Source organism: Myodes glareolus, chromosome 6, assembly GCF_982192425.1.
Source record: "Myodes glareolus chromosome 6, mMyoGla1.1, whole genome shotgun sequence".
Classification (NCBI taxonomy): Eukaryota; Metazoa; Chordata; class Mammalia; order Rodentia; family Cricetidae; genus Myodes; species Myodes glareolus.
In genome coordinates, this window is record NC_142031.1 from 38682539 (window position 1) to 38695770 (window position 13232).

The 13232-nt window shown below is 45.2% G+C and overlaps 1 protein-coding gene across 1 annotated transcript in view; it reads left to right on the forward strand.

The window, feature by feature from the left end:
• Dnah6 (dynein axonemal heavy chain 6) overlaps positions 1-13232 on the forward strand; it is a 205615-nt gene extending 192383 nt beyond the window's left edge. Inside the window, exons 75-77 of the mRNA XM_087907121.1 lie at positions 3662-3813; positions 5021-5243; positions 12990-13232. Coding sequence (XP_087763247.1) covers positions 3662-3813; positions 5021-5243; positions 12990-13093 — 479 coding nt within the window. The 3' untranslated portion in view covers positions 13094-13232. The remainder of the gene's footprint in view (positions 1-3661; positions 3814-5020; positions 5244-12989) is intronic.

Below are 13232 nucleotides of genomic sequence, written 5' to 3' on the forward strand. Positions count from 1 at the left end.
TAAATACTGGGAATTGAACTTGGGTCTCTGCAAGAGTAGCAAGTGCTCTTAACCACTGAGCCATCTCTCCAGCTCCCTTTCCTCTCTTCTTAAGCAAGACATAAGGATCCTTTGGGTCCTTAACCACCCCACCCTAAGATTATTCCAGGGTGAATTTTCTATATGAAAACTTTCTGCACCCAAATAAACCTCTCTACTGGCACAATTATCCAAATCAAACCAAATTAGAAAAGCCTGGTTTAATAGATACCAATGCTCCTGGGTGGCCCTCCAGCCCCCAAGAGAAGAGAAAGGGAAGGAAGACCGGAAAACCACATGTTTGTTCTCTGGGATACAAGTTAGATACCCTGTGAGAGTGGTCTTGAGCATCTCTGGGGAAGGGTCAATGTTTGGCGGGCTTTCTTGGAGGTAGAGTCTGGACTGAGGCAACTCTCAGGGGAGGGGCCTTGGGCAGAACTTCCACCCAAACATTCCAGACTCTCTGGATATATGGATGCCAGGGGCTGGGGTGATGCTTCCACCCAAACATCCCAGACTCTTTGGGTATAGGGACCCCGGTTCAAGTCTGGCTACTTCCTGTGGGGAATGGGGCGACATGGGGGAGGGGAGAGTTGGGAGTTGGTGAGATCATGCTCAGCGGGAGGTGTAACTGGAGAGGCATCTGGTTTATTGCCATTCTGGAGACCTCGGGCATCTGTTTCTTGGGAGAACTGAGAAGGCAAGTTGCTAGGAGACAAAATAGATTGTTATTATTGGCCCTATGAATGGTTCTAGCCATGGGAAGGGTCATTAACTACCAGAAAGAACTGGGCAAAGCCCTGGTTGTACAGGAGAGGCAAGGGTGAATGAATGAGATGAGAACAGATATGACCTTTAAAATCAGATTTTAGTTGCTGGATAGGTACCCATTTGAGCCTGGAGTGGTGGTATCAATGGTGAAGTCTCAGGAGCTGGTGAGCTGGTGCAGGTGCTGGTGTTATTTGGAGAACCTTCTGCAGGTTGGTCTTGGCCCAGGCAGGACGAATGACCTGTAATATATGCTAGAAAATGGGTGGGGTCAAAATAGGCTCTAGAGATTGTTAGTTTTTACCAGACCAGATTTCTCGATGGAGCAGCAGAACTTTAACCAGAAACCTGAAGGTATCTGTAAGACAGCTGGAACAGGTTTACATCTTGGTGCCATAGCAAAAGCTATGGCTTTAGGTTAAAAGGCATGAACATTTTAGAAGACAAAGGAAATTGGAAACTGTAAACTGTAACATCTGAAACCTGTTAGTTCTGGACTATAAAGCCTGTGAAAGAGACGCACCTTAGCAGGAAACTTAACAAATGAAGTAATGAACTACTAGTACCCTAAGTCATCAAACGCCACTAGACAGGTCTGAGAGGATAAGTAAATGAGCAGCAGTGAGACAGCTTTATCTACACAGGCAATCCCAAGTCTCTCCGTAGTCTTCGGTGAATACCAGTCTTAGAAGCAGTACTTGCCTTGAGCTGATGAGCCCAGGAGACCTGACAATTTTCCTGTGGTGGTAGGATTCAGTCTGCCTATCTTGGCAGGATGAGACAATCAATCCCCCGGTGTAGTGTCCAGGAAGCTGATGAGGTGGAAGGCAGTTTTCTGTGGGTGTGTGACTTTGCCAATCCAAAGGCAACCCTCCAGGCAGAAGGTCTTCTGTAACCATACATCTTCTTGGAGGAGCTATAGGATGCTGCAGGAGCTGGCATGTCTCTGTCATAAGAAGCTCTTTTGTTAAATGCCATACTCTCAGATCTGTAAAGGCGCTTGAGAATCAGGGTACCATTACCTGTGAGGTATATCTAAATTAGACATTATAATTTAACTTTGGACATGTAATTTACCCAATCAGTTACAATCAGTTACAATGGTAGTAAAGGCAAGAAGATTAGAAGGAATATTTTAGTAAGCCAAAGTATATTAGAGACAGAATGTCTGCTTGGGAGGCCAGCACAGGTGGGTACTCTTACCAAAGATGGTGCTCGGGTTTTCACTTTGACCTCAAACAAAAATAGTGGCTATCCATGTGTTTGCATTTTCCCAGAGCTTTTGTTATCTGGAGTTACAAGTTTTACAGATTTTAAAACAAGCACACATACACACAGAGACATAAAACAAGCATACTGTGGCCACATTATTTATACATATATATTAACAGACAGATGAACAAAACTCTTTTAGGAAACTGTGTAAACTGGCCATCTTAAAGATTTTGGAGTAGGAGAAGCCAGGTGAGCACACAGGTGATCCCGTAGAGGGTAAGCAGCTCAAAGTAGGAGGACAGGGGAACGGATCCATTGTAGGGAGAATCCCAGCGTGACCAGATCACATGTCAGGAATACAGACAATCATTCCTGCATTGGAATGGGGAGGAGGGGCGGGAGCACAGCATCCAGAAACCATGAGCATACTGGGGTGCATATTGTTTTCGTGCCTGAAAAAAAAATGTAGGCATCAAGATGTATGGTTTTAGCCCCAATTTTAAAAAAATTTGTAGAAAGCAGTCCGAGGGCATTTGGTGGATCAGGTCTCAAACTGTAGGTACCCATTTTGCAAGTCTATGCTGGGACCCATAGCCTAAAGTAATGCATCCACTGTGATAAACTTTGAGTCAAAAAAAGAAAGAGGGGTATGAGAAATACCTTGAACAGGACGTCTCCTGATAAAGGAATCTCACAGGACAAGGCAGGCCCCTGTCCCCCCTGAACAAGGCAGATCTTTTCCCAGACAGGTTAGATGTCTGGTGTGGCCATGTCTTCCACAGAACAGCCCGATAATCATATGAAGCCCTGGGCCTCTAAGGAACTCGGAATTTTCCCAGAGGAAGCTAGTCTTAGCCTGGCAGAGAACAGGTGCAAGGGAGGATGCTTTCCAATCGTGTGGCCCTGGGCCAGTGAGAAAAACAGCTCCTCGGCAGAACCTCCAGATGAAAAGTTTCTGCTACCCAATAAACCTCTCCACGAGGCAATAATCCAAATCAGACCAAATCAAACCAAATTAGAAACAGCCCAGGTTTAATGGATACCAACACCTCCGAGTGGCCTTCCAGCCCCTAAATGAGGAGAAAGGGCAGGAAGACTGGAAAACCATGTGTTTGCTCTCTGGGGTACAATTTAAATACCCTGTGGGAGTGGTCTTGAGCATCTCTGCGAGGTAGGGGGGTCATCATTTGGCAGGCTTTCTGGGAGGTGGAGTCTGGACTGAGGCAGCTTCCAGGGGAGGGGGCTTGGGATGGAACTTCCACCCAAACATCCCAGACTCTTTGGGTCTATGGGTGCCAGGGGCTGGGGTGACGCTTCCACCCAAACACTATACTCTAATTCCATGTAGACTTTTGTTAACAGCTTCAGTTTCTTTTTAAATTATTCTTCCTTATATTTATTTATTTGTTTGGTGGGAGGGGAGGTAGATATGTCACAAGACAGATGCGGAGGTCAGGGAACAACTTGCTGAGCTGGTTCTCTCCTTCCACTGCGTAGGTTCTGGGGATCAAACTAATCAGGCTTGGCAGCAAGTGCGGCCCCAGTACGGGTTTCTGTGGAGAGGACGCTCTCTGAGGCTATCACAGCCAGGGTGAAGGGAGCACATAGTACGTGTGGAGTGTCAATGCGCCTTAAAAGACCTGCCCTTTTCTGCTTTCAGGAACTCTTCAGAACCATGCTCGAAAATATAATTTGCCTATAGATGAACTGAGTTTCAAATATAACATGATTCCAGTCTACCGAAATCAAGCCTTGGTTATAGAAGCTGCCAAGGACATTCAGTTCGGAGAACAACTGCCCATGGACCTGGAGGTATTGCCCACCTGGTTACATGACAAAGCTTCTATCCTACTGTCAGTGGAGAGTTGAGGCAGTCTCCCCTGCCCCACCACCCCCATTTGCAGGAGTGGGAGAAGAGGGTGGCACCCAACCCCAAGGCCAGCACCTCAGCAGCAACTGGACAGGAACTTCTCAAATGTTGGCCAATTTATAGAAATGTTTTCTTCATAAAGTTATATTATTTAGATTCAGACAGCAATAGTCTCCATCTTACAGGGGCAGTATAATAAGACATTAAAAACAGAGTTTCAAAATGAAACAAACTTGAGTTTGAATCCTAATTCTAACCTTCACCATCCATGCATGTTGAAACAATTACTTACATGTCTGAACTTTGGTGTTCTCATCTATAAATTGGGGCTGATGGGGGCTGGAGAGATGGTTCGGTGGTTAAGAGCACTGCTGCTCTTCCTGAGTTCAATTCCCAGCAACTACATGATGGTTCGCAACCATCTATAATGACATCTGGTGCCCTCTTCTGGCCTGCAGGCAAACACATAGGCAGAGCACTAAATACATAATTTTCCAAGTCTTTTTAAAATAAATAAATAAGTTGGGATTGATGACAGGACTTGAAGAATGAAGAGGCACTCATCATATAGGCAACACAAAGTTCACTCACACCATCCACTGCACTATTATAGACTAGATCTGCCTACGGCAGCCACTCGGCCTCTCCTGATAAAACTGAAGTGTTGCCTTCATATCCCTTCTAACTTTAACCACAGTAAATAACTAATAAGTGTGTGCTATAGGGTCAGTCTTAATGGTTTTTACACTCATCAGATAGTAATCTATATAATCTATCTCCTAAAAGGGTACCTCAGGGGGCCTTGCTGCGAAGGATGGATGGTAATTCCAGCCCTTATCTCCCTCTGCTTCTCAAGAGGGAAAGAAAAGTCATCACTCATGATGTCAGATGGACTAATAGCCATCATTGGGTTTTCCAGAGGCATCCCCAATTCTGCATCCTGGTAGGATGTGGACAGCATCAGATTCATATCAAACTGAAGGTCAGGGTGTCCTCCCTCTCAGAACTCCAGGGTACCTCTCTCTAAAATGCAGTGATAGAAAGCACTGTTTTTAGAGGTGCTTGGTGAAGCGGTGGGACACAGACAGTGTGGCTCAAACTCTAATCCCTTCTCCTCCACTCACCCCTAAACTTCTGAGTATCTTTCAGTTGCCCTCTCCTGAAGATGGAGTTCTTGTTCATGGGATGTTCATGGATGCTTCTCGGTGGGACAATCAAGAGATGGTCATAGAGGACGCGTTGCCAGGACAAATGAACCCCATGCTGCCTGTAGTTCATTTTGAACCACAACAAAACTATGAGCCAATCCAAACACTCTACCACTCTCCACTCTACAAGACAGGAGCGCGGGCAGGAACACTTTCAACTACAGGTGAGGATGCTCTTAGATTTGTACATTAGACTGGAGGGACGGGCCAGCAGTTAAGAGCACTGTCTGTGGCTCTTACAGTGAACCTAGGTTTGATTCTCAGCATCCACACCCATCTGAAATTCCAATTCCAGAGGATCCAGTGCCCTCTCTGGCTTCCAGGGACAATGCACACATGTGCTGCCCAGACAAGCAGGCAAGACACCCATATACATAAAAACAAACAAGTATGTTTTAAATAAAAATCTTAATCAAAACCCAAATACTGCTCCTGGGCATGATAGCACACACCTTTAATCCCAGCATAAGCAGAGAGTCTGTGAGTTCAAGGCAAGCCTAGCCTGCATGGTGAGTTCCAGACTAGCCACAGGTACATAGAAAGACTGTGTCTCAAAAATTAAAGAAAAAAGCCAAATGTTGGTCACTCTATCAGTACAGTGCTTGTCCTGCATGCACATCCTGTGTGAAGTCCTCAGTGCTGTGTAAAACTGGGTGTGGTGGTATGTTAATGGTATGTTAATCCCAGCACTCTTGGTCAAGGCAAGATGATTAGACGTTCCAGATCATCTTCAACTGTGGGGCTAGCCTGGGCTGTGAGACTCTCTCTCTCTCTCTCTCTCTCTCTCTCTCTCTCTCTCTCTCTCTCACACACACACACACACACACACACACACACACACACACACACCTGGACTGGAAGTCTGGAAGTGAAGCTCAGTTATAGAACACTTGCCTGGCATGGAAAGTTCATGAGTTCAATGCCTAGGAGAGAAAAAAAAAGTGAACTCTGCCAAAAAAAAAAATGCTGACTGTAATTCACTAAGAAAATTACTGGTCCAATTAACTAGATTTAAGATGGAAGTACCTGTGCTGGAGAGATGACTCAGCAGTTAAGATCATTAGCTGCTCTTGCAGAGGGCTGGAGTTCCATTTCAAGCACTAATGTTAGCCTGTGACTCCAGCTCCAGAGGAACTGTCTCCCTCTTCTGGCCTCTTCAGACACATGCACTCACATGCACATGTCCCCACATAGATAGACACACACACACACACACACACACACACACACACACACAGGTAAATAAAAATAAAAGAAAACACGTTTATAAATGTTGAAGTTGTATTTGTAGTAATTCTGGATGCACATGGATATTATAAACTTGGTGTTTGTTTCTGTTAGACCCTAAGAAGTAGAAAACAGAGTTTAATGGGCAGAGACTTCCAGTTCCAAAATGATGGACTGAGTAGGCACTAAAAGCACTCCCTTGCCAAATAAAATCTGGCCATTTTAAAATGAGCTGAGTGGAAAGCTGTGTTACAACACTCTGAATGAACCTGAGATACAGTCCTCACAAGGAGGCAGAGAGAAAGCAAGCCATCTCTACAGATAATATGAGAGAGCCTGTGGGCCATTGAGATGTTCAGTGGGTAAAGGCTCTTTCCGCCAAAACCTGATTTTGATGCCCACATGATAGAAGGCAAGAACTGAATCCCACAAGTCATCCTCTGACTCACATCTGTGCTATGTTATGTGCAGATGCACACACACACAATAACAAATGTAACTTCTTTAAAAGAACAATGACTTTTTCAAAAAGAAAGAGACTGCTAAAGAATATGCTGAGAAAACCATTCATCATGGTGTGGCAGGAAAGTCTGACATTGTGTAAAGACCTCAATACCCCATATTTATCTAGCAGGCAACTTAAAAGAAAGAAAGCAGGAGAGGGAATATTTGCAAAGAAAAGCAACAGGTGGTTCCCTAAAACTAAAGAAATGTCCTTGAACTCAGAAATCTCATCAAGTGGGAGGGAGGGATGCTTTTTAAAATGGTACATGGGAAGGGATGCATGGATATTTGCAGAGTTCAGGGCAGTATCCAGCACATAGCTAATATTGTCTGAGCAAACCATGCACAGAACAACGTTCATGATGAAAATTCTTAGGAGATTACTAGACTGATCTAGAGAATTCTTTAACCTAGAGATGGTTACTGTCTAAATTTGAGTTTCTATTGCTATGAAGAAACACCATGACCATGACAACCCTTATAAAGGAGAACATTTAATCGGGGCTGGCTTACAGTTCAGAGGTTTAGTTCACTATCATCATAGCAGGAAGCAAGGCAGCATGCAGGCACACATGGTGATGGAGAGGTAGCTGAGAGTTCTGCAGGCAACAGGAAGTGAACTATATCCCACACTGGGGGTAGCTTGAGCTTATGAGACCTCAAAGCCCACCTCTGCAGTGACACACTTCCCCCAACAAGGCCACACCTCCTAATAGTGACACTTCCTATGGGCCAAGCATTCAAACACATGAGTCTCTAGGGGCCATACCTATTAAAATCACCACAGTTAACCAGAAAAGGCAACTTGTTAGGGCACATGAGTACCAATACTGCTTTCTCCCTAGATATGAATATGAATTTTTGGGTGATAAGATTGAATACAAAACTCATGAGCTCCTTTCCTTTAGAGATGGTGTCCTAGTTTCTTTTGTGCTACTTAAATCAAACATTGCAGCCAAAAGCAACCTAGGGGTGGAAAGGCTTTATTTGACTTATACTTCCAGGTCACAGTCTGTCATTGTGGGAAGTCAGGGCAGGAACTGAAGGTGGGAACGTGGAGGAAGGAATCATGGAGGAATGTTGCTTGCTGACTTGGTCACAGGATCGTGTTTAGCTAGCTTTCTTATATAGCCCAGGACTACCAACCTAGGTTTAGCACTGCCCAGGGTGAATTGGATCCTCTTACATCATTTAATAATCAAGATAATCCCCACTGACTTGCCAACAGACCAATCTTATCTAGGTAGTTCCTCAATCAAGACTTTCTTCTCAGGTGTCTCTGGGCCGTGACAGGTTGAAAATTAAGACTAACCAGGACCAAGGAGCCGTATATTAAATCCTTTCCACTGTAATGTAAATCGTCATGAAAGAGTCTGATATAACACCATGTTAGCTCAGGAATGCAAGACTAACCACGACCAAGGGGCCATATATTAAATCCATTCCACTGTAGCGTAAATCGTCATGGAAGAGTTCTGATGTAACACCATGTTAGCTCAGGAACGCCATGAACAAATTTCAAGCACTCACTGCACTCAGCATGGCCTCTGGGAGGCTGTTGGAAGCTTCTCGGTGTTGAAAGTCAAGCTGACCTCATAACAGACATGTTGTGGTCTCTGTGTGCTAGTTCACATCCAGCTGGAGACCATGGTGGTGTCTACTCAACCAGCATTACTGATTAAAGGAAGCATCAGTGCCCAGCTGCTGACTGCATCTCAGCACTACCCAGAAAGCCTTAGCCAAACCAATAACAACATGAAATGAGAACTTGGATTTGGGAAGAGGAAACAAAACTGTTCTTTGCCTACATAATTGATCACGTGGGAAAAGCCAAAGAATTTACAGAAAAAGGTTACTACAAATGATAGTAAAAACAGCTGCTGTATGATAATCAGCAGAATTACTGGTAGAGAGCTCCTGTTCAGCATGTTTGAAGCCCCGAGTTCAATCCCCAACACTACTGACAAAATGTTAAGAACTTAACAGGATTCAGTCATGCTAGTACACACATTTAACCCCAGAAATTGGTAGGCAGGAGCAGGGGGATCTCTGTAGCCTGAGCTACATGGTAAGTCCCAGGCCAGCCAGAGATACACAGTTAGACCCTATCTCCCAACAAATTAACAAACAAAAGCAGTTAATAGAGTCCCCGTGTTCCATCAAAAACAAATAGAAACAAAAGTAAGAGAAAAGGTCTGGCTCCACTAAGAACCCAGTCAGTCAGACTAGGAGCAAACCTGTCAAGGGGAACAATGTAGCTCGTGGCTCCTGAGGTCAACACAGCAAGACTCATGAATAAGTGGAGAACCTGAGCCATGTCTACAGTGGGAAGAGTCGATGTTATCAGGATCCCAACTCTCTCCCCCAATTAATCTCCGAATTTTAAATGCTCTCATAAAATTATTAGAGTTATAAAGTAAAGAGTTAGTTGCGAGAACTAACTATCTCTTCTGGTGCTTGGCGATATGAAAACAAAGAACAGCAGCACTTCCTTTGAGTAAAATTAAGCAGAAGATCTGTCTCTAACAGACGCAGCCGCAGTAGCTACGACAGGGTTCCACCACCCCAGGGCTCGGCAAATCCACCGGACGCTCCCTGGAGAGAGAGCCAGAGCAACTGTGGGTCTGTGGGAACCTGAAGTGATAGCAGCACCTCTGAAAGTTGGTCAGGGATGGAGAAATAGTCCGCAAGTGGTGCCTGAGAAAGTTTAGGTTTAGGTTCCACTAGGTTTAGGTTCTCGCCTCATATTACATACGAAAACTTCAATTAGCTCTGGAGAGATGGCTCAGCAGGGAACGCCAATTGTCGCTCTTGCAGAGGCCTGGAGTTCAGTTCCAGAACCCACATCAGGTGGCTCCGGACAACCTGTGACTCTCACTCCAGGGCCTTTGATCCCCTCTTCTGGCTGATACATGCACATTCACATAAAAATGCAGATTTTAAGTTAGATCATTGATAGATACTTGAGGCTTAATCATCAAATTTTAAACTGCTTAGCTCCTGATGAAATGGTTGTGATAATTGCCAGTGACTGCTCAGCTCCTGAAAAGTCAATCAGGTGAAGCATGCTTCCTAATGGAAGTGCAGGTCACAGGGAAATGACCTTACCAAAGCACTCAGACCTGAGTGTGAGCACATCTCTTCTAAGCCTTCCTTCACAAGTCCAGAGTCCTGGTTGTGTCAATGAATATATGGGCGGTAAAGAGGCAGAGGGGGACGTATAATTAAAGGGGATTTAGGACACACATCATTGCTGTGAGGCGGAGCCCTCATTTGAATTCCAAATCAAGCTAACTGTCAACTGCCAATGCACACTACTATATGTATACATATATATACATGTAGTGGGGGTGCACGTGTTATCCGTATATGCACACTTGAAAACATTTGAACAGCTATTAGAAATTAACATCTTAGCTGTGATAGTTGCTGAGACTTTAGGAATCATGATTGAGAGACACATGCTAAAATACGTGCAGCAAAAATTGTCACCTGGTATTTGCTTCAGAACCGTCTAGGCTACGTGAGGAAGTGTGTAAGACAAGATCGCCACACGAGGAGTGTTTATGTTTCCATTTGTCCACAAAGGGGAAAACTGCATATGATCAAACGCGAACAGTGACCCTAGCTAATCAACCAGCGTGTTCCAACAGCCTCTCCGTATGTTTTGGAACAACACAATAATGCTGTTTGGAAACTAATCTGGACGAATGGCGGTCCAAGTCTCTTGTCAGCTGAGGCAGCATAAAGAAGATGAAAGCAGGCAGGTCCCTGTGGTAATGGAGACCGGAAATATTCTCACACGTAAAATGTGTTTCTTCACTAAGGGGTCCCTGCCCACCTCAGAGCCAGTTCAGCTAAGGATCTGTGCCGGTCCCGGTCCTGCCTGTAGACAGCAGCTTTCCCTGAGCAGATTCTGTAGTCTTTAAACCCATTTGATACCCTCTGTTTAAGACCCTAACCCTCTGGGGAATGCAGCCTTTATTTCTGCATCCTTTTCTTTCTTATTTATTTATTCATTTCTTTTGAGGCAGGGTCTCACTGTATAACTCTGGCAGCTTGGAACTTGCTATGTAGACCAGACTGGCATCAAATTTATAGAGATCCACCTGTCTCTGCCTGACCAACGCTGGGGACAGATGTGAACCACCACACCCAGACTTCAGTTTATTTTTAATTATGTTTATTTGTGGTGGGCGTGCGGAGAATGATATGTACACCTGCATGCACATACCCACAGGGACCAGAAGAGGGCATCAGATCCCTTGGAACCGGAGTTACAGGTAGCTGTACCTGCCTGACACTGGTGCTCATATATATACACTCCTAACCATTGAGCCATCTCTCCAGCCCTCCTACATCCTTTTCTTACACACATTCAGCTGCCCTAACCTTCTAGTCGTCCTATTTCCATAGCTACAAATATCCTCCATTCCGTTGGTCCCCCTGGACCTGCTTCTCTCCACCCACTGGGTCCTGCTCACCAGGTCCCGCAGTCGCTTATGAAATAACCATTCTGAGGCTTAACATTAATTACATACTCTTTGGCCTATTAGCTCAGGCTTATTATTAACTAACTCACTCTTACATCTTAAATTAACCCATTTCTATCATTTTATATTTTACCATGAGGCTCATGGTTTGTTACCTCTTGCTTCTTGGGCAGCTACATGGCATCTGCCTGACTCCACCCTCTCTCCTCTTCTATCTCTGCTTGGGCTTCCCGCCTTGCTCTATTTTGCTCTGCCATAGGCCAAAACAGCTTCTTTATTAACCAAAGGTAATAAAGCATATTCACAGCATACAGAGGGGGATCCCACTTCCCCCTGCATACGCAGCCCACCTTTGCTTTCTCTAAACACAGCCCACAGTACAGCAACTGTGCGCTTGCTGTAACCATCCTGTTTTGTCAGAAGCACAAGACCTCTGACGCCAGCCCTCCAGGATTCTGGTCCAAGTGCATATGTGACATGAGCCACACACATCTGTCCCAATCATTTACCACTTGGAGATGGTCATTGTCTAACTCTGAGTCATCACAGAGTATACTGTACAGTGAACCCCTCAGGAAACAGTGGTGAGAGGCTTTGGGAAGGCAGCTAAATTCATTTCTGGCCAACAGAGAACAGATTCCACTTAAACAGACAGTGGCTGTAGCGGGTTGCTTATGTCCCAAGTCCTCCAGCCCTGGAGCCTCACGTGCTCTGGGCATTGATTGCCTGTGGGGAAGTATACACTGAACTGGCACCCAAAGAAGCATGAAGAAGGGATTAAAAGGAAGTGGTTAGGACCTTGGACAAATGTCTGAACTGCATAAACCCAGGAAATACATTAGAACACTGTCTAGCTTGGCTTGCCATTGAACTTGGGTTGTCACTCTGGAAAGCCTGGTATTCAATAGGACACAACATCGAAGAGAAGGTAGAAGCATCCTCTGCTGGGTACACCACCCTTCCCTGATGTCCATCCGCATTGATGGCATCTGAGAAAACAGCACTGAAAGAAGCAGTTCCCACCTGAGGACAATACACCTTTTCAATACCCACTTAGTGGCCACACATGGAAAGAACGCTTTGAGTGACTTTTTCTATTGAATGATTGAACACTGAAGACAGAATGCCTGTCACTATGCTTATTCATTTCAGGATCCCAAGACCCTTCCAGTGCAGGATGGAATGAAGGCTGAATGGTGGATGGATGGGTGGTTGAATGATGGATGGATAGATGAATGGGGGTGGATGATGGGTGGATGGATGGTTGGATGCTGGGTGGATGTTGGATGGATGGGTGGGTGGGTGGATGGATGGATGGATGGATGAATGGATAGATGGATGGATGGGTGGATGACCACATGAATAGATGCCGTAACTACTGTTAGATACCCCTAAGTCCCACTGAAATGTCAGGACTAAATCCCAGCCCAGTGATCCTAGATTCAGACTCCAGAGAACCTGAAACATATTCATCAAGTTATAGTCTAAGCAGGCAGACCCGAAAGCACCATGCTTCTAAAACCTCATTCTGTATAGCATGAAACTGGGACCTTCAGGGACTATGCCCAGCATCTTCTGGTTCAGTCAGGTCTCTCAGTATCTCATCTCTGTGAATCCAGAGGTTACTCTCTAATTAACAGCTTTTCTCTCCCACCCCACCCCCACCCCTCTGGTGTCCTTTTCTAGGCCATTCCACCAACTTCGTGGTGACCATCCTCTTACCCTCCAAGCGGCCCAATGACTACTGGATCGCCAAGGGCTCCGCGTTGCTCTGCCAGCTGAGTGAGTGATCGGGGCCGTGTTAATCCAGAGGTCCTCCCTGATGGGAGAAAGTGACTTCTAACCTGACCTAAGTGTACCCGCTGCAGCTGTTGTTTCTCCCATGGCCGAAAATAAAGTGGTTTTGAGTTGTTCCTCTTGGAAATCCCA